Source organism: Hirundo rustica, chromosome 1 (assembly GCF_015227805.2).
Source record: "Hirundo rustica isolate bHirRus1 chromosome 1, bHirRus1.pri.v3, whole genome shotgun sequence".
Taxonomy (NCBI): domain Eukaryota; kingdom Metazoa; phylum Chordata; class Aves; order Passeriformes; family Hirundinidae; genus Hirundo; species Hirundo rustica.
In genome coordinates this window covers 116,968,096-116,990,574 of record NC_053450.1, presented here as the reverse complement: position 1 = coordinate 116,990,574, position 22,479 = coordinate 116,968,096, and the positions used below count along the sequence as shown (strand labels likewise).

Sequence of the window (22,479 nt, the reverse complement as noted above, 5' to 3'; positions counted from 1 at the left end):
AAGATACTTCAGTAGCACCTTCAAAAAGAGAGAGTAATACAGCGTTTTACTCTACCGTCATGTCACAACTACCCTGTAAGACTTGTAACAGCCAGCAAACTAAACAAAAAATCCTCTAAAATAATTGCTAAAAATACAAATAGCAATGTTTTTGCCTCAAGGTGAACTTCCCTAGCCTCATCCCAACAGTCAAGCAAAGCTTCTACATAAAATTACTGGGACAAACCAATTCTGATGCTCCAATAATTAAGAAGTTCGAGAGAGACAGGAATTCATTTTGTAAGTACACACTTATAAAATACCAATATATGCTATTATTTTACCATTGGGTGGGGATCTAGGCCATCCAGCATTCGTCTGACATTGTTTACAATCTCTCTGGTATCATAGTTTGGAAGTTTGCACGCCCAGCCAGTACCAATTCCTTCAGCTCCATTTACTAAGACCATGGGAATGATTGGAATGTACCATTCAGGCTCTACACGCTGGTTGTCATCATACAGGAATTTAAGCAAGTTGTCATCCACTGATGGAAAAAGTAGCCTTGCTAAAGGGCTTTAAAAAGAAAAAATACAAAACCATTTAACCTCCAGTCCAGTAAGTAAAGAACATTTTGCTTTAACAGCCCTTGGGCCCAGATATGATCTGTTTGCAGATTTTTCTCACGTCTTCCCTTCTCTTTGCCATTCTGAAGCTGAAAATCCAATGTACACATCTCCTGAGATAACAAAGTTCTTCCCAATGGAAGTGTGTGTTCACAATAGATGATGTTTGTTTCCTTCACAGCAACACACGTATCTGGTACATTAGCAACTGCTGACATTTAGAATCGAAAAAATACCATTCTTTGGAGCTTTCAGAACACACAGCTCAGTGTGACACTGGGGCACCCAGTAATAAAGCAACACAGCATCCAAATAGTTGCAAAATTTCCTTGCTTAACTGTAGGAGCAGAAAAATGTTATGGATGTTCAAAACCACAGAGATCCAAAGAAAAATATGAACTTCTACTAAAATATTTCAATCTCTCTCCATTTCTCTCCCCCACCCCTCCAAAAAAAGGAGTGTTGTGAAAGGATGAGTTTCATAACAAGGCTATTTAAAAGTATGCATTTAGCTTGACATTAAGTTTACCTTAACATGGTGAAAATGTAACGAGGGCTGGCAGCATCCTTTCCACCATGCAGCCTGGTGCCAAACTGACCAATAGGCTGCAGCAGATTCACATTGTTACTTCCAACAAAGTTCTGAGCCAAGTTGACAATAGTCATCATTAATGCTTGCTGCAAAAAAAATACACATTCATAGTAATGAGACAGTCTATCCTAATCAGCCAGTAAAATATATTTTTAATGGCCCAAAATTGTGTGACTAACTTGAATTAAGTTTTTAAGAAAGCAGTCTCCCTGAGAAAGGACTGTTGTAACCTATCACACGGGTTGCTGGGAATACATAGTCTATGCTTATGAAAACCCCTGAGGTTCTCAATTTCTTCTAAAGCACTTCTCTGGGGGAATTAAAGGGACATGAACTGACAACACTGCATGCATAAACAACAACTCATGGCTTCAAAAGGGAGAAGAGAAGGAATGGATGGGTTGTTAACATGGCCACTCTTGCTAATATTTCAGATAAATATAAACAAAAGAGGAGCTAGAAATAATCTTTGTTCTGACACTGTAATAAGTTTTTGAAGAAGAGAGTCTCTGCTTCTTCCCTTAAAATACTGTATTTCTTGTTTCAGACAAAAATTGTCCTGGTACATAGTTCCTATATTTCTATGATTTCAGAATCTAGAAGCTGTCTAGGTAATTAGTTATCTACTATTTTGCCAAAACCCACAATGTATTTGGGATAACACTGTGCACCAACACTTGGAAAGAAAGGAAATATGCTGTCTTAATATGCTGCAAGTTTGGTTCATTTTCTTTAAAAGTACATCTGTGATTAGTAGAATTATAGTCAATAGTTTGCAATTTTAACAGCAGAAACATCTACCTAATATTTTACATAGGCTAAAGGTCCTAACAACTTCACCATCCTGCATACTCACCTCCCCATGGTGATAAGCTGACATTTCAGCCACAGAACCAGCCAGCTGAGCAACCTTTACTTCACGTTTATCGTTTCTCTTAAAGCAAGTGAACAGAACCTTGCGTTGCCCTGGTTTCAGACCTGTTAAGAACATCCCATTTTCAACACATACACAAGAAAATGTTTTCAAGTGACAAACTTGTTTTGCCTTATTATCATTTCTAATCTCTCAAAAGAAGTATAAACATTAAATAGAAGCAAATTCACACTGTAACAAAGTAATAAATATATCTTTTTTTTAAAGTAATTAGAAGTATTTTACCAACTCAAAAAATTACCAAAAAAGTGGGACAACAACCTTTTCAGCCAATTATACAGCATCCAATACATCATTCTAATAAACTGCACCTTGATCCTAAATGCGCAACTTCCACAAGCCAAGAATTCTTTCCATTCTATTCAGCAAAATCTTTTTCCTAATAATATCAGCACAAATGTCAGCTGTAACTGTAGCTTACACGTATTTCACAGCAGTCCGAAATTTTACTTTTTGTGTGAAATTCTCAAATAAGCATTAAAATTCAGCAACAAGAATATTATCCTCTTGAGATCTTTCAAAGTTTTAAGAAAGAAGCCAGTCTCTGATCTTCTGGTTTATTTTCATTGCTTAGGCATGCTTTAGGAACAATATCTGTGTAGAGGGGATTGCATCTTATTTCCTGCATGTTATCCAGAACTTGATAACCAGTTCTAGATCATGTTTATTGAGCTATTCAGTGTTTTAATTCACATACATTTCTAAAATGCACTAAAATATTGTTAAATGTTACCATTACTACAGTGGGTCAAACATAAGAGCAAAAGGAAGGGCGGGGGGGGGGGGGGGAAAGAAGAAGACTGACTTCAATTTCCATTTTAAATATGTAATATCCATTTTTTTTTACAACACATCTGCATAATTTTTTTCTACGAGCAATCTATGGAATACAACAGACTTAAAGGATTACCTTCACAAAGGAGAATCACCTAGTAGTAAGAATTGTAACTACCAGCTGTGAACGGATAGTCAAAATTTTCTTCCTCTTCATTATTTTTTCTGAGATTTGCCACCAGGCTAGCCTGTCATATATCACCTGATGATGCTAAAGGACAAAAACTATTGCTGGAGCACTACACCTGCTGCACAATTCACATATCCATGCCCAGAATGCAGAATTACAGCCAAAGTTGGCAGAAACACTCATATGAATTATATTTAATATTTGTAGTATTATATATACACCTACATTATGTTACATATATTCATAGACACACACAAATACATGAACAGCTATGTTCCCTTCTTATTTTATTACATTTCTGTAGAAACAGTTCATTCTTTATTTTAAGTTTCAGCAAAATCATTCTGCTGTTTCTGAGAAGGCAGTCTGGGTACAGTACTCTTGAAATACAGCTGTGTAAGTACCCAGTAAGTAAGGGTAGGGGAGGAAGTAAGTCTGGAGAAGTTGAACCAGAGACTGACATCCTTTCATTCCCTAGGTGTGTATCTGCACACCTAACTCAATTTCATTCTGCATCAAAGCTGGAGATCCATCCTACCAGGAAGCTACTGCCCCCACCCCTTGAACGATCCCTCTCTCTCATCCAAAGCACAAAATGCTCTTGATGCATGAATATTTTGGTGTAAGTCTGTCGTGTCAAGAAAGCTGACCACCTCCACTATAAAATGTACTGGCAACTGGAGAGGAATGCACTACCCCCATCCCAGAAATCTCAAGGCACTTTTTCTGATCACAGTAAGCTCATGCACACAGATAATGACATGGGTGGAAATTCCTGTTCACGCTGTCTGCAGACAGTTTTACAAATGAGTAAATGAGCAGTGTAGTAAAAACTGCTCCTTTTAATGTACATGCTATTTGCAAGGGAAGGGTTAGTAAATCTGACTGACAGAAGCCTAGCAAGATTACAGGTCAGTAAACACTAGAGCACAGCCTGTGGTGCAAGACTGAGGGGAGAAAACATTTGCATCTTCATCTGCACTCAGCTGCTGACTTGAATGTTAATTATTATAAGCACTTAAGAGACTTGCTTTCTCTGATGTTATGAGCAGAAACAAAGCGCTTGTAGGGCCTAGGGAATAGCTCTGAGTAAGTAAAAAGCCTGCACAACACCAGATTAAATTTCCTCACAGAAGAAACACATAAATCCTTAGCACATAAATCATGAAACTGTTCAGGTTGGAAGGGACCACAGCAGTTCATCCAGTTCAACCTCCCCAGGCAGGATCATCCTAGAGCACATTGCACAGGACATGGTCTCCCTCTCTAATATCTCCACTGAGGGACACTCCACACCCTCTCTGGGCAATTTGTTCCAGTGTGTGGCCACTGCACTGAAGAAGTTCTTCCTCATGTCTGGGTGGAACTTCTGCTGCATCGGTGCCTGTCCACCACCTCTTGTGCTATTGCTTGGCACCACTGAGAAGAGCCTGGCTCCATCCTGTCAACACCTCCCCTTTATATACTTATACACATTGATGAGGTTCCCTTTCAATCATCTCTAGACTGAACAGGCCCAGCCCCCTCAGCCTTTCCTCAGGAGAGAGATGCTTCAGTCCCTTATTCACCTTCACAACCTTCTCCAGGAGCTCCAAGCCTCTCTAGTACTGAGGAGCCCAGAACTGGACACAGCCGATGTGGCCTCACCAGGGCTGAGGATCACCTCCCTCGACCCTGTGGCACTGCTCTTCCCAATGCACCCAGGATGTCAGTGACAGAAAATGATAACAAACACACGCATGGAAGCTTATATTCTCGACTTGAATGCATTGATTCCAACGCAAATCACAGCTCCACAATCATCAATAAACAGGAATATTCAAAAAAATCATAATGAATTATAAGCTTACCATCAACAAGGGAAGGGATAGATCTCTCGTTGTCTGAATTTGAGAAAAGGATCAACTCCTTGTTAATGAAATCATTGTAAGTCAAATGTTTTGTTGCTGTACCATATAAAAATTGCTGAAAAAAACCACATACATTATTCATTCAATACAAAAACTACATCACATTTAAATCCCAGCTGGCAGATTTATTGCTATTATTTAGGACTCACCTCGGGAAGGCCGTGTAGTCGACGCTGTCGCCTGTCTTCCATGAAATTTGTTAACCATTCTTTCCGGTCATCAATCTTCTTCTTACTGAAGGCCTGGAAAGATTCCAAGTACACTAAAGTATCAGCATATATATGTTTGTGCAAATATATGTTACTTCAGTCCGAATTTTAAGTATATTGCACTTTCTGATCAATTATTCAGTAAGGCTTATTTGGACAAGCTAATCCATATAACTAAAATTTACATTTAAGAAGCAGTACCAGTACATGACTTTTCAGACATTTTTGCACGAGGTATTTTGAAATGACAGATCTCTCACTGTTTGCAATTCAAATTTATATTGCTTTCCCGAAATCTGCACACATTTAGACAAATCTTATCATTCTTCTTCCCCTCTTCACATCAGAGTTGTGCTTTGACACACAGGTTTGAAGGTCTTTCGCTACACATCTTTAAGGTTGGGTTCATCATTCAGACTGAGCTATAACCAGCTCTCATCAAGAAAATCAATTGATGGAATTAGAAAAAAAAAATCCCAGTCTTGTCATTTCCACGCCTTCTTTGCTCTGTCAATAACTTGTAGCTGTTCCTGACTGGCCATGCCTAGTCCTCTTACGAAAATTGACAACCTGACAAAACTGACACTGCAGAAAAAGCCTAAGCCAGAGTTTGGGCCAGCTGACTGACGGCCTTGGCCTTCGTGATGACAAGGCATCACTTCCCAGCAACCACTTATCACTACAAAAGGATGCAGGAATGTTCTGACTTCATGGGGTTACAGAAAGAGAGTTCCCCTCCAGTGAGTTTCTTTTTCACCCCCGCCAAAAATACATAAAAACTGAATATGTGGTTTAAACAAGATTTTGACTACTTTGTGAGCTGCTAAGGTATTGCCTTTTTTTTTTTCCTCAGGAAGTAACAAATAGAAACTTCATCATGTCCTGATTTCAACCACTCTCCTGCGTAAGAACACAGTGATCAGCACTACCTTTTTCAAAGGATTCCAACTGGAGCACTCCAAAAGAGCTCAATGAGTAGTTTCAACTCCTTGGAGACCACAATGCTACATAATAAATATTAAATGCAATTTATTTTTTGAGAAAGGGACTAAGCCATATCACCCTGTTTTGCATCAGACTGTCTTCCCTCGTGAACAAAGCTTGATCATTCACAGTGCCAGACATCTGAAAATTTAAGATTAAGCTTTTGTAAAAAATAGGACTAAATTTTTACAATTTTCTTCTGGCTTCTTTCAGTTTATCTATACCTTCTGTAGATCACTGAAGTGACAAATAAGCAAGAGCTGGATCAGCATAAAAATTATTTCAATCGAATAAAAACAAATTTAATGGAATTCAGAGCTGTTCTCAAATATTTATCTCTCAATAGAATAAGAAGAGTGGGGTTTTTTTTCCTTCACTTAAAACTGCTATTCTAATACTTCATTTACTAGCAAAAGAGTTCTTCAGAATGCTGAAGAATTTGCTTTGTGAAGTATTTTTTGCTTTCCTAGATTTCAGCTACCATGAGGTCTGGAGGGGTCTGTAATCACACACCGCCCAGAGCTAAACTTGGAGCCAGGATTCCAGTGACCAGCAGAGGAAATACAGGTGGAAGTGAAGCTTCTGCACACAGCTCCAGCACCAGCTGGGAGATGCTGAGGTATAACAGAGGTGAACAGCTTCCTCCCAGACTGACAGAATACTATTTTAGTAATAGTGAGGATCAGCCATAACTGGTTACATGGCCTGATACACCAGCCCGTATATGGAGGTCTCTTTGCAGAAATAGAGATCAGAATTCTGTTAGTAAACCCACATATTTTACTGTATCCACAGGATAAGAAAAAAGTAGTTTTGTCTAAGATAGTTATTTTTCCATTTTCCCTTTTTTTTTTCTCTCCTACCCTTTTGTCATGGGTTGGCACATTTTTGTTTCTAGTTATGGAGAAATGTAGAATGCATTTCCAGGTCAGGACGTGGGAATTGCTTTAGAAAGGACAGGGACCTATCAGAGGGTTAGTTAGAATATTGGCATCTATTTTGACCTCTAAAAATGTCAGTTGAGACTTTGGGAAGTACCCATATAAAAACCCCTTGATTTCCTGCAGGTCAGCCCTTTTCCCTTTGGTCAGAGAGAGAGGTAACATCATACAGTAGCCGAGGGTCAGCTGGGCGGCCGGGGCTGGACTGAGCCGGGCCCAGAGGAGCGGCCCTGGCCGGGCTGTGCCTCCGGGCCCCGCTGCTGCCGGCAAGGGAAAACGGGCGGGCTCTGCCGGCAAGGGGGAACGGGCGGGCCCTGCGGGCAAGGGGGAACGGGCGGGCCCTGCCGGCAAGGGGAACGGGCGGGCTCTGCCGGCAAGGGGAACGGGCGGGCTCTGCCGGCAAGGGGAACGGGCGGGCTCTGCCGGCAAGGGGGAACGGGCGGGCTCTGCGGGCAAGGGGGAACGGGCGGGCTCTGCCGGCAAGGGGGAACGGGCAGGCTCTGCCGGCAAGGGGGAACGGGCAGGCTCTGCCGGCAAGGGGGAACGGGCAGGCTCTGCCGGCAAGGGGGAACGGGCAGGCTCTGCCGGCAAGGGGGAACGGGCAGGCTCTGCCGGCAAGGGGGAACGGGCGGGCCCTGCGGGCAAGGGGGAACGGGCGGGCCCTGCCGGCAAGGGGAACGGGCGGGCTCTGCCGGCAAGGGGAACGGGCGGGCTCTGCCGGCAAGGGGAACGGGCGGGCTCTGCCGGCAAGGGGGAACGGGCGGGCTCTGCGGGCAAGGGGGAACGGGCGGGCTCTGCCGGCAAGGGGGAACGGGCAGGCTCTGCCGGCAAGGGGGAACGGGCAGGCTCTGCCGGCAAGGGGGAACGGGCGGGCTCTGCCGGCAAGGGGAACGGGCGGGCTCTGCCGGCCGGGCCCCTGATACCAGCTACGGGCCTGGCTGGGCCTAGGCCTGCCCCGATTTAAACTGAGGGGTGAGCAAAAAAGGTATTTGTGATCCTGCCTGTTTTTTGATTCCGGTCTGCCTTGTCCTCTGATCTCTGATCTTTCTGCGTGAGTTCTTCCCCCCCTCACCAGCACAGCCTTGAAAATCTTAACACCATTAAGTCAGTGGAGAGAGAGTGAAAAGACTATTGGGACAGGGGGTTGAGGAGTTTGTCATTCCATCCTTATTGAGCCATAGAAATGAACTTTATATGTAGATTATCCCTTTAAATCATGGCAAAGATATGCATTTGGGGAGATGATTGTTTAGATTTGTGTGTGGATTTGAGAAAAGGTGTTTGTGATGGACTAAGTGATACTAATCCTATAAGATGCTTGAACAGAGAGAGATGAGAAGCCCTCTGTGACAGTGAAGAAGTGAGAAGATATCTCTGTGCGTTGAGATGAAGAACCCTTTGCCTTTAGAGTTATTCATCTTTAAAAGGTGACACCCCAGTATGGAAAAGTCTAAGACCCATGACCCATAAGCAGCTTGGGGACCTGCTCCTGGGAGGGTCACAAAGGCAGGTTTCTCCGGGCGGTTGTTTTTGTGACAGTTTAAAACCCACAAGAGAACTGTTCTAAGTTGTCAGTGGGATCCATGACTCTAAAAGAGACTCCTCTCCAAAAGATTGGTGAAAGACTATTTTCAAATGGTGAAATTGACTGAAAATCACGAGTTTTGTCTCTTTATGTTGTTTTGTAAGAAAATTAACAGTCTGTAAGGAGAGGGAAGAGTGGTTTTGTAATTTCATTCTGGTTTGTTTTAGTTTTTTCACCAACTTTCTTTTTCTATTCTTTTAGTGTGTATTAATAAAACTATTTCTTCATTTTTAAGCTTAAACCTGCTTTACTTTTCTCCTAATCTCTCTCCCACAGAAAAAGAATAAAAATTAAGACCACTACACTAAATTTGGCAACGAGAATTTAGTGGACGTGAAACCACTATGCCTTTTTTCTCACAAATGTCACCTGCAATTAAAATAGCAAATTAAAGTAGATAAAAGTTGAAATATTTCTTGAGAAAACAGCTTCATTCCAGACACTTCAACATGCTTTCTTTGAAACATAAGTATTTTCCTGCACACAACCATTTACAAAACTTCAAATTCAAATATGTAGAGCACGTGCGTGAATACATGTATGACACACTGGCAGATCTTCAATGAATAAACAGTATTTATCTGATCTTATTTGCTCAGAAACAAAATACAGACTCCTAAGTAGATGTGAAACGTAATTTGTTTGGCTTCTATTGCCCAAACAAATAAAAACCCCTCAGACTACTTTTTCTATGTTTTGTCTTTAAAAGAAATTCTGACTGTAGCATTTCTTGATATTCACACCACACAAAATTATCAAAGCTAAAAGCAGAAGGTACAGCTCGTTTTGTGGCGTGGATTAAGCTTATTCCAAAATTTAAAACATTTTCCAAAAGATTCTTTCTCTGCCCAAAGTATTTCTGGTACTCAAAACAAAACAAAACCAAACAAAACAAGCCCTGTCAGGACTTCCTCACATGTCATTTTCAGCACACAATGTAAACTAAAACATATCATATAGAAGCATCTTTGTGAGTTCTTACCAGTGTAATGGCAGCATCATCCTCAGGCCCAGCATATCGAAACAAGATCCGATGTCTTTCCATGTCAGCAAAATATTCTTTTGCTTCTTTAGCAGTGCTGGTACCCAATCCTGTACAATAAAAATAAACGGTTACTCAATATTCAAAATCTGAGTTTTATTATTTTATCCCTTTTATTTTCCTGGGAATTTTATAAAATAATTATGTAAGATACTATAATGAAAACAGCTATAATAAAACATCATAGTACCCATTTGTTATTATTTATTCATAAGGTTCACATATTTGTTTTTAAACAAACCTTTGTAGTATTTTATCTTCCATGCTTTATGATTTTCCATATGCTTTTTCCACTCATCAAATTCAGGAATACTATAGAATGAAAGTTCTTGCTTATTTTTGCTTGCCTTTGAAAAAACAAACAAACAAAATCAACATTTCTGTTGTGGTGTGAGTAATCCATAAAATCTCAATAACAGAACCCATACCTTCACAATAGGGGTGATGAATTCCTCGAGAAAACCATGTTTCAACAGTGATGGCCAATTGTGATGTATAAAATTGATCAACAAGCCCTTTATGTGAGATCCATCCTGATCCTGAATCAGAACATGAAAACAAGAAGCAGTCTTGTATCAGATTCCCCAAGCCACCAAAATACCTGCTCACTGCACTGAATACATCAACACAATGTCTGATGACAGAAAGCACAGAAACTAACAGTTGGTTTTAATTTGGATTCCAAACTGGATCTGGGTATGAAATAACCACCTGTGAAGGTCACTGTCCCTGAGCTATTGAAAAGCTCTTCCAAGCCAAAGTGCATGGTTGCTGTTCAAAGTTTCTCTGCCTGTGGCATGTTTCTGCTGAGAGGCAGACAGTTCTCTGACACCCAGAGTTGAATTTTTTGTGGAAAAAAGCCAAACCCAGCCACAGTTCTCATTGGTGGCAAAATGCTTGACAGCTCGATCATGAGATGATCCAAAAATAATTGCCTACATTCTTGTCTCTACCTGACTTACTAGCAATACCACCTCATATATTGTCTACTCTTGTCCTTACTTTCAACATATTTTTGAATTATCAATAGCATATTTTTATTATTATTTTGGTTTCTGACTATTTTGTGCAGCTAAGTTCAGCATTCCTTTTAGAGAAACCAAAACCATATATATAGATAAATTACTCCTTAAAGAAACCTCATAACCTGTGAAACTGCAGTAAAACACATTGTAAGAGGCTCTGTAAATTAAAAACTGAATTTCAGACTTACCTGATCTGTCATGATCATAATTTTTCCATATCTCAAACTTTTCAGAGATTCTGGATCTTCATAGCTTTTTTTGTACTGTAATCCAACTATTTTGATGATGTTGTTGATTTCTGCATTTTCCATAATCTGTACAAGAAAGTTATTTTTGCAGCCAGTGTAAAGAGCAGAGATTCAGAAACATCCCAATCTTGCTTTACAGCTATTTTTTCAAGTCATCCTGACCTCAACTTCATAAGCTTTTTATTCCCACCCCTTGAAGCCTTTGCACTTGTAACAATACCTTCTGTATATGCAAATTCTCAAGACTGCACCACTCTCTTTCTCCTCTACACTTTGGATGAGGAAAGTTGGGAGAAAGCTACAAGTGTAACAAAAAGTCATCTCACAAAGCTGCCTTCCTTTTCCGCTGTTTTTATGGGCATTTGCAGCACACCTCTTATTACAAACAAATTATGAATGGCAGCAGGAGCAACATGATGGGGTAATGCTGGTGGCTGCTGACTTATGTTTTGAGTTCATGAAATAACATGCTAATGGAAAGAATACAAAGCTTTAGGGGCTTTAAGTACTCATGTGAAACACGAATACGAGTCATGGCAAGATTCCCTTTCACTTGTGAAGAAATGAACTCCATCATCCCAGTACTGCACTGCTACAGATAATATTTACAGGCTTATCCCAGGCTTCAAAATAGCTGGTACTTTATGAAATCTCAGTCACAAAATTTCCATGAAAAAAAAAAAAATTAAAATATGAAGATGCAAATCTAGGACATCCATTTGTCAGCAAAAAGCAAAGGACAAAACTACACACCTGCTTGTGAGAAGCTTCTCGGACATTGAGAATTTTGCCCCTGAGTGGGAAGACGCCGTATCTGTCTCTACCAATAACACCTAGGCCAGAGACAGCTAAAGATTTGGCTGAGTCTCCTTCTGTTAATATCAACGTGCAGTCCAAGGAATGTTTGCCACCTGCAGGCCAGGAAGAAGTAGAGGGAAGGCAAAAAACCAGAAAACGTAAGTCAAATAAAAGACATGCAGTTGAATTATTTCTACTCTACAGGTAATTTCCTCTCATCAGTTAATTTAAGCAGGCTGAATTTCTCTTCTTAGAGAATGAATACAGCAATGAATACTGCTACTTTCCCTTAGCAGTACACTATGGTTTGCTATGGACAAGGAGCAAAATAGGCAAAACGGGATGCAATAGTGGCACATCTTATATAATGGTTCCCACACATCTGCACAAAAAGACAGGTCGCTTCTCTACTTTCACCAGTTCATTTTGCTAGCTGCAAATTTCTTACACACATACTTTATGCATGTCTGAGCTACATACAGGAGTTTTCCCCCATTCTGCTTTTTCACTTTCCTCACAGTAAATTTTAAAAAGTTATTTGTTAAATCACATCTCTGTGGTTTTCCCTTTTTATTGTCTATCAGGTAAAACCAGACAACTGTATGAAAAATTTGTCAGAAAAGCTCAAACAATGAGAACATTCACATTTCTTATACCTCACCAATTTCTCAAACAGAAAAATAAATCTTTACTAACAGTGTAATTTTGATTCTACAAGACACACAGCATTTCAGTGCCTGTGTGCTCAAAACTGGAATCACATTCATGTTCTGCCTACTGCAACTGTACCAGTAGAATAGATGTTCTAAATAACAAGCAGTCTGAAAAAAAGAACCCATCCTTCTGCAACAGTGCAAATGCTCATTAAGTAGCTTTGCTATTTTATCAAGGCCTATGGTAGGAAAGACTCCAAAAAAACCTTCAAACTGGTTGAGTCTCACCTCCTGCTAATAATGTAGTTTTGAATACACTGGTATTTAAAATGTGTGCTGTAATTTGCCTTCATCTGATAAAAACCACCCCATAGTTCCTACTACACAGAACTTATATTCAGTACCTTTGGTTTTCTGAGTGAAGATGTGTGACTTAATATAATCTAAGGCAGTTATTCACACTGGCAGTGACTACCTAGCACCAAGGTAGACTCCAAATAGCTAGAAAAACACTGGTCTCTGCTGTTTTAGAATTTATAAAAGCCAACATTTTTCATAAATGAACTGCAGAAAACACATGTTAATATCATCCAGGTTCATTTTCTTCTGGAACAGATGCAAACAGTAGCAATTAATTTCACAGAAATACAGTAAACCAGGTATTTTCCTGAGCACAGCTCTAAAGAACTCAAAGACAAAACTACATGAACGAATCGTTCAAAAAATGCTTTTATGCTTCACCTGATTTAGTAATCTAGCTGCTCCCTTACAATCCTATAATCTTAATTTTTGCTTTGATTTCTACCTGTTCTCCTCCAACAAGCCACAGAACTACGCACAGTAGTTCAAGATCACAAGAAAGCAAGAATGACCAGGCATAGGACCCTTTCTTTACAGGAGGGAGAGGAAATCTGCAGCATTCATTAATAACAGTTAATTAATCATTCATTATATGAGTTAGGAGCACTAGGCTTGATATCCATGAAAATATATAATTTCTTCAAGCACACAATCTTCTTGGCGAGAAAAGTATTAGGAACTGATATCTGAGTGAGGAGTGAAAATTCCACAGGCAAAATACTAGAGTAGATGCGGTTATCAACTTTTGAGGCAAAATATGACATCTGAATAAACGAAAAAGTAATTAAGCACTGAAGAAAACTCAGTTTAAGAAACTAATAACCAAGGAACCAAAAAGAAAGGGAAGAAAATTAAACAGAACCATCAAGTCATCTTTGGCTTGATCGTTGAAGCACAAAAAACCCCCAAACCAACCAAACAAAAAACCCAACCAAAACCAACCCTCATTCTCAGACTTACATGCTTTTACCTACTCAGCCCACTCACTTACTACACTGCAATTTCTCTACCTTTCCTTAATGTAAGGATGTTATTAAAAACCAACAATAACATTAACACAGATTGGCAACATTTTCAGCTCTTTTGCCACGTGTGCCCCTCAAATCGTTCAACAACAACTTCCATCCCATTGCTATTGGCAGAAAGACTGCCAGCTGATCTTGATCCCTTATCTGTGCTAAGGAAGCAAGCCAGCAGAGATTGCCAGCTTGCCCTATATTCCCAGACAGGAACCTAATGGCATTTAAAGTCTAATGAAAAAAGTCTCTTGAACCATTCCCTCAGGCATGCACACTACGTGATTGACTTCCTATACCTTCTGACCCTATAAAGATTCTGATCTCTCTACATTAGAAAGGTCAAGAAGACCAGTCACCTCCAAATGTTACCAAAATGGAATATTGGTAACACCATTTAGCAGGAAACCAAAATTAGAAGATACAGACTCTTCAAATTACTGGAATTTGGAAGAGTGTGTATCTTCTATATTACAGTATTTAGAAGATACACACTCTTCCGAGTGTGATACCAAACTCACCATCACGTTTGAATTCTAGCTCTAGAAAATTTAGAAAACCAGTAAGATTTTTATTAAAAAACACATAAGGACAAGAAATAAAAGTCAGGCTTCAAATTAGCATGTCTGTGAAGAATTTATGAAACAGTAAAGAACTTAAAAGCAAGTGCTCTTACCAGCATCATTAGCATCATCCAGTTTCGGAATGCCCTTGATTTTACTGTGTTTCACTGATGAACATTTTTTGTTCAGTTGAGTTTGTGCCTTAAATTTGACCCAATTCAAAATACTCTCTATGATGCCACAGTTAGAGGCCTACAAGCAACAAATCAGAATTGTGGATGAGAAAAACAAAGCTTTGGATAGCAGATTCTTACATCTCAGTTTTAAATCATAAACACTGTTTCTGAGGTCCTCTAAATTTTAAAAATTGCAACATATGAAAGGTCAAAGAATTAATACACACCTTACTGTTTAGCACTTTTTGCACATCCAACTAAAACACAACACAAAAGGAGCTTCCTTTTCCACCACTTCTATAACAGATGGAAAGAGCAAAGGAGGTCTGAGACCTAACAAGAGGTTGTCTTACACTGAGTAGTTGATGTGCTGAGACGTTTTAGGTACTAAGCACTTGTTTCCTGGATTTTGACAGCAAAAAGCAGCCTTATGTGATATTTATGACCATTTAAAGTTTCTTTGGAAATGACTGAATATGGCTGAAAGACAATCAAAACTATTTGAGAATCAGCTTTCTACCAACCACTTGAGAATCTGATACCAATTTTAGAAACACATCTGCAGCAAAAATAGCATATAGTATATTTTCTGAACTAAAACTGCTTTAGGTTTTCTTTCACATCAAAAGAAAACACAGATGGAGCAAAGTACTATAAGCTTTGGCTTTTAATTATCCCCCATAATACAGCATTCATTGTTGAGATTGTGCTGCACATTTAATGCATCTGGAAATCAATGTTTACTTCTGGGAATATTAGAAACACTATAAATCAAACCTGCTGGTGGCAACACAACATGTATTCATTCCTCAGCTTTCATTATACAAGACTATTGTGAGGCTTTGTTCCCCCTCTAAATTCTACAGGAATGTCACCCATAATACAGAATTAGAAGAATAAACCACTATACAATCAGTAAAGTTTTGATGCCAGGAGCATTAGCAATCTTCACTACTGGAGTTTCATTTTAGGTTACTGGCATGAAATAGGACTTAGCATAATGAGTTCTGGCTAACAGAATTCTACTTTTTCTTCATTGTATGAAAATGTAGTAGAGGAAAAACCTCTCTGATGTATTTCTACAAATACATTCATTTAGAACAGCAATTCCTAGCCCATCTACAGAAAAAAAAATTAAACTTACTGCCTGACAATAATGATCACTTGATCACTTTGAACACTATAGGCACTTTTTTACATTTCCTTGATTACTGGACGAACAAGTAAATGTGAAATATCCCCTCCCTCTCTTTTCACTCCAGTGAAACACAATAGGACTGATACCAAAGAGTAAGGTAGACAATATTCTCAACTTCAGAAAAATATTTTAACACAAAAAACATTGATCAAGGACCTCATTTAGATTTTAAGAGTTGAACTCATTTCACCAATGTAAATGCCAGAATCTCCAACAAACAAGTTGATCAGATGAAGCTCACTTTTAAATCCTGGGCAACAATCAAAACACAGTCACTGCATCCATTATTAAGACCAGAGAATGAACAGACATTCCTTCATCCCACTCCCAGAGTATGCAAATGTCACTGCAGTACCATAATGAACTATAACTAACCTTCTGCTACAGGACATACATACACTTGGTCCGGTGTGTCAATTTCCAATTCACAGAGAAAAAAAATGCAAAAAAGCTTTACTTACTGCTTTAAAAAATTTCTCAGATAGCTGGCACTTGGACCCAAAACTTTTAGGCTGCAATGTCATGTTTTCCTTTGTCTGGGAATCAAATGATGGGTTTTCAATCAAGCAATTAACAAAAACCCATATATGGTTCTTCACCTGTTTAAAACATAGAAACCAATTTACTCAACAAAATTCTCACATTCATCTTTTTCAAAATTTTTGCATTACGTTACTTGCCTGAAATGGTTTGACTGAAACTCCAGCTTTATTCTTCTTTTTCACCACTTCTATCAGTTTGCCCACAACCTGATCCACCACATAATCAACATGCCTACCACCCTGAATGAGAGAAGAGGGAAAAAAAAAAAACAAATAATAAACAAAATAACCACTGAATAGCTTTTAACTGCATTAACAAAATTCTTGTAGTCATACTTTCGAACAGAAATCCTGCACACTGAGTTGCAGCATAAAATAGAAAAATCTGGTTTTTTCAGGTCATTCAGTCTTCATTCAAATGAGGATGACAGCAGTTAAACGATTGATTACTCAAACACCTTCTTTTAATATCGTAAACAAAAATGCCAAAATATTAATAAAATGTTAAATTCTAGTGGCTGTCATAGGACATTTGTAACACTTTGACTAAAATCTTTTAATGAAAAGTGGAGTGATGCAGGCATATCCCATCAAATGAAAACATACCTAACTCAACTTTCCACATTTTACACAGATCACCTTTGTTTAGATCAGTTAGCACCTTACAAAAATACAGACTAAATACTGGCTCCTGTTCAGACCAATCTACATTAGGGCAGACAAAATAAAGAACACATATCTAAGTTTATCACAAAGTAACAAACAGAAAAACCCTCACTCTTTAAAGCTGTATTTAAAACAGAACTGAGGAGGAAAAAAAGCTCGACAGGTGTGAGGATGTATAGGATAGGTAAAAAATAAGTAAGAAAAAACAAAATCAAGAATAAATAGCACCCAAAAAGAGGAAAACAACTAGCAATCAAACCCCTAAAGTTAGGATTCTACTTTTTAAGGCAGAATATGCACGTGAAAAGACTGAAGATGTAGAGAAATTGAATTGATGGTATAGCAGCTGTGTTCTCAGCTTCATGCAGAAAGCAGATTTAAATTTAAAAAAAGAAAAAAGAGAGTAGATAAAACCAAAATGGTTAAACTAGTAAATATTATTAGTCATAACCAAACCAGTACTTGCACTTCAAAGAAACCATTTATGGTTTTTCTCAGTTTCTAGAGTCATCTACTAAAACAGCAACACAAACCATTAGAAGCACCATACAAAGTATTTTCTCAGGGCATTTATTCTAAAAAAGCAACCAACCAAAGAACCCACATCCAAACCCCAAAAGCTTCCAAAATTAAAACACAACTGTTTTTATCCACATATGGATGACAGAGTTTCAGCAGATGGAGAGTTCAATTGAAAGCTATCTATCAATATCCTGCCACTTTAAAGAAAAATAAATCCATTTCTAAACGATAAAGAAAAGGTATTACAGGAAAATATCAAATTACACATTTCAAAATTATTCCACACTTGAATGGCAATCTTGAAATGCATTTCTTTTACTCATCACATTACTGAAAACTCATGCTTATGGGAACATCTCAGTATATTTGTGCATTTTAAACTTTAGGAATTTTTAAATTTTGCTAAAAGTAGCATTTGATATATCAAGCAAAGCAGCAATTTACCAGTAATTCTTGTTCTTAGGAGATACTAGTTATTATAGCAGTTCCTGTTCTTAGGAGATACTGGTTATTACAGCAGTTCCCCATTCCTGAGTCCATTCTTAAGTGTGCAGCTGTGAGAGAGGGATGTTCAGAGCTCACAGTTGGGACCATCTCAACCATCTCACCAGCAGGTGACAAATGTACCCACTATGGGACCAGAACAGCCTGGAACTGCCCCAGCTGTCAGAACAATTCCATACAAGAAACAAAGGCAAAAATACCCTCTGAATCTAGAGGGCTGCCAAAGATTACTACAACTTTCAAATTATGGGGAAAGAGAGCTAGAACTGCATAACCTTCTTTTTCCAGAAGGTAATGATGGAATCCATGTCTTGCAAAACTCAGGATGCAAAGGTATCTAATTAAGTGGTAGCAAAAATCTGAAAAATGAAGCTTTGACTGCCTCCTGTATACCTTCTATTCTTCTCATAGCCAACAGTTTCCATCAATTTGGAGGTAAGCTACATTTAAACTCCATGGTCAGATGAATGGTTCACGTGGCAGAAAAAATCAGAAGCTAACAATAAATTTGAAGTTTTCATGTCAATCCCATTTTCTTTTGCATTTTTAAAAATTATATTTATTTTATGAAAATAAATCTGAAATCTAGAATAATCCTGAATTTCTTCCTGAACTCCAGCAAATTTTAACATGTTGGGTCTCTCTCTCTATGCAACTCTACTTCTGACATTGCAAAGGTATTGACTGAACATTTCTGCTAAAATGATTGGTAGTATTATAGTTAGCATTGTCACCATATTAAAATTATCATTAGATTGCTATGTTACTAGCTGATGTTTCTACTACAATTTCTACCATAGCTACCTTTTGAAATTCAGAAATTAAGACAACCATGTTCAATCAGTTTTCAAGTCTCACTGAAGGTTATCTTTAACTGTTAATAGCTACAAACATTCTTTCAAATGATGTATCAGAGCCTGAAGTCAAATTTCATGGTGGTCTACTATGGAAAATTTTTGATTAAATGGGGAACTGAAAAAGGTAACAAATTTACAACTAAACAAAGGAGTTGCACCTCAACATACTGCCTGACCTCTCAAACACCCCTCAAAAAAAAAAAACCAAAAAAAAACAACCCCCCAAAAAACACTTAAGCAATCTAAAAAAAAAACCTACTTAGAATTTATAGCAAGTTTAAAAAAGGTATGGGAAAGTTATGGCTGGGTGAAATTTACCCAGATGCAGAAAGAAAAAGCTGTCAGCAAACTGAAAATTAACAGCTAGAATGAGCTCCTCACCTGTTAGCAGATAAGGGGGCATGCAGCTGATGCAGTTAATTACTACCCATTATGTCCCATCAGTGGGTAGCTGCTCAACAATTGCTGGTGAGGGGGTTCACCGCCTGAACACCCCACACCCGGTAACACACATATGGCATGGATTGAGAGAGTGGGGAAAGCTAGAAATTACAACACTTACTTCTAAAGAATACACAGAACTTTTTCCTAAGCATATTCCAAAAGAATATATAATAACAATGTATGTGTAACTGCATGACGGTGAAAATTGATCCAGAAGAGTAAAATTCAACATCTCTGGAGTAAGTGTAAGCCATTTATTTTACTTAGGAGTCAGGAAGTATTCAGGTTTTTTCTTTTTTTTTTTTTTAGCCTGTTATCAAGCATAATGAAGTTTCTTAACATAGCTAGTTTCTTCATAAAAGTATTGTACACATCTTTAAGGTCATGTTATTGCTCTTAATGTTTTGCAAAGAAACCTGAACTAAAACAAAGTTGTAAATAACCCTTCAACACCCAATTTGTCATCCCTAGTTTTGACAGTTTTTAATTGCAACACACACTTATAAAGTAAATATTCTACAATGAAATAAACTTGTCCTGTTACCACAGAACGTTCATTCAGCTGCACTGAGAGTGACTGGAAAGAAGTTATGTAATAAAAATTATGTCCCACCAAACTCTGGCTACACATCACCTAGCACCAAAGATTAACACTGACATTCCTGGGCACCTGCTAGCCTAAGTGTAACCACTGGTGCTTATGAACCATTTGTGCTACCATTAGAATTTTCTTCTGACTCTTTCAACAGAGATCTGAGCAAGGAGAGGCTTCAAAGTATCTGATTACTAATTCTTATCTTTCTTATCTTTTGGAAAGCTCGCAGTTAAGATTCTCTAGAAACAGTGTCACCAATTACTAGGATTGCTTGTTCTAGTCTTGTTAAATCTAGCTTGTTATATCTGCTACCTCTAATAACTCATTAGGTCTAACAACCTAACTGCCTACTTGTTAGGTCACTCATCCAGTGAAATTTGTGAAGAGCAGAAGTGACAAAGACTTTTTTTTCTCCGTGGTGGACCACAGATCCCTAAACCCTGTTCATGCCAAAAGAGCATAAATAAGAGTTATGCAGGTTGATTTCAGGTGATTCCCTTTGTGCCTTACCACCCCCACAAGCTGAGAAGCACTGAGCTGTACTTCAGTTAGTATGCTGAGCACACTGCTGCTTTAGCATAACTTAAGATCTTTCTTTGTCTATCATTACATATCATTTTATCACTACTACTATAGTTGCAAAGAAAACCAATAAATCCTTATGACGATACACAAATAAAAGAATATTAAACTCAACACTTCAGGCCAATGTTTTACATCATAAAGCAATAAATGGACAGCCATTTCTCAAGGACACCAAAAGGCATTTTTGCCCTCCAAAACTTGCTACCGGTAGCTTTAAAGGCATTTGTATACTCTTTTACCTTACTTTCAGAATTATCTTATTCTAATGTGTTAAAAAGGAAGAAATTAATTAGTTCCATTTTCTTCAACACCATGTATGCTCACATAAGACATCAGTATCACCAATAATGATTACTAATGTTTTCAAAACTAGTGTTTATGTAGAAATACTGCTATGAATGTATTTTGATTGCATTCAATTGCTCTGCCAGTTCCTCTCATGCAGAGGATTACCTCACCTTTCTATTTATACCAACCCAGATTCACTTTTTTATCAAACACCTGACCAGGCATAGCCTCAGCATGCATTTTATCATTTCCATTTTGTACCATTTGATCTAACCACTCACCTTTGTGGTAGCTATACTATTTACAAAGCTGATCTGCTGGAACCCTTTTTCACTCAGAGTGAGGCACACATCCCACCGTTCATTCACGACTTCGTGGATGACTTTGAGCGCGACTCCGGTTTCATCCAGCTTGTCCTTAACGTAAAGATCTACGTAGCTGCGAAATCCATTTACCTACAAGTAACAGGTAACAGTCACTACTCTCTGCACCAAATACTCAGTACACTCAAGATATAACAAGTGATGTTCTTACAGGTAGCTTCTTCCCATTCAACATGACTTTCACTCCTTTGCACGACCCAGCCAAATCATATGCTCGTCTTGTCATGAGGGCCACAATATCCTTATCAAGCTTTTCCATTTTAAATTTAGACAGATCTGGCTGGAATGTAATGCATGTGTAGTCATCACCTTCAAAATGCTTAATCTTGGGCTCAGAGGTCTTCATCATGTTGTTCATCCAAGTCTTTGGAAACAAAACATTTTAGACGTTAGTTTACAACACATTATCCTCCTCCTTTTTTCCCTTTTTCAGCTGTGATAGGATTGCAACAGTTACACAGCAAAAAGCTCACAAACTTCCTTTAGAAGTTTCCTCTGGTAAAACACTACACAGAGTTAACTGATTTCCAAAGGTAAGCACAAGCATAGGTGGCAGCACATTTTCGGTTTCTGTAAACATGCAAGTGTTATTACATTGATGGACATGATTCTAATGCAAATGGGGCCTCCCACAGAACTCACTAAATTAGATACAAGGGAGCTGCGATTACAGTTCTTGCTACCCCTCCATTTAACGCTTTCAATCTACTACACACCTCTACAGAGAGGCTTTTCAGTCCCTGTGCAGAGACTTAGTAGTCTCCAAGACAGCATCTTGGTGGCTGTGAAGTGTGCCAAAAAAAAAAGCCCTCAAGGGGTTCAGACTTGACTCAGGAGTCTTGTACTGTTCCCTATTTAAGAGCGTGGGAGCATCTGCATGATATCAAGCAGAACGTCTGCTCACAGCATATATCAAAGTTCAGCTCTAATAAATTTTCACAGATTTTGAAAATACTGGAAAATGTAGCACTTTAAGTCATAAAGCATTTTAGTCATTTTCAAAAAGTGCACTCAAACCCATTTTAATTTGCCCTTTGGCAGTCAGTATAAAATATTACATTTTTTAAGAGACAGGCATAACAAGATAAAGCGTATTATTTAGGTAGTGATTTGACAGCATGACCAGAAATTAATTAATTGTCCAGAAAGTAAGAAAAGAAAGCCTCCAGCTGGGAAAGACTGTAAAGCCAAAGAACTTTGGTATCTAATACTCCACCAAAGTACTTTAAACTTTTAGAGAGGTGGCCATCCCAAAGCTATATACCGTAGACCTGATTACGTTCAGCACTT

General features: G+C 38.5%; 1 protein-coding gene across 2 annotated transcripts in view; it reads right to left on the bottom strand.

The window, feature by feature from the left end:
* Positions 1-22,479, bottom strand: part of TOP2B (DNA topoisomerase II beta) — a 60,583-nt gene that overhangs the window by 15,315 nt on the left and 22,789 nt on the right. For both annotated transcript variants that reach the window (XM_040073896.2, XM_040073906.2), the window contains exons 7-21: positions 21,341-21,553; positions 21,088-21,261; positions 16,484-16,585; positions 16,265-16,402; positions 14,543-14,681; positions 11,793-11,950; positions 10,980-11,105; positions 10,195-10,305; positions 10,008-10,113; positions 9,707-9,816; positions 5,155-5,247; positions 4,946-5,060; positions 2,054-2,175; positions 1,135-1,283; positions 324-555 (exon numbers count right to left, since the gene is read on the bottom strand). In XM_040073896.2, coding sequence (XP_039929830.1) covers positions 324-555; positions 1,135-1,283; positions 2,054-2,175; positions 4,946-5,060; positions 5,155-5,247; positions 9,707-9,816; positions 10,008-10,113; positions 10,195-10,305; positions 10,980-11,105; positions 11,793-11,950; positions 14,543-14,681; positions 16,265-16,402; positions 16,484-16,585; positions 21,088-21,261; positions 21,341-21,553 — 2,088 coding nt within the window. The remainder of the gene's footprint in view (positions 1-323; positions 556-1,134; positions 1,284-2,053; positions 2,176-4,945; positions 5,061-5,154; positions 5,248-9,706; positions 9,817-10,007; positions 10,114-10,194; positions 10,306-10,979; positions 11,106-11,792; positions 11,951-14,542; positions 14,682-16,264; positions 16,403-16,483; positions 16,586-21,087; positions 21,262-21,340; positions 21,554-22,479) is intronic.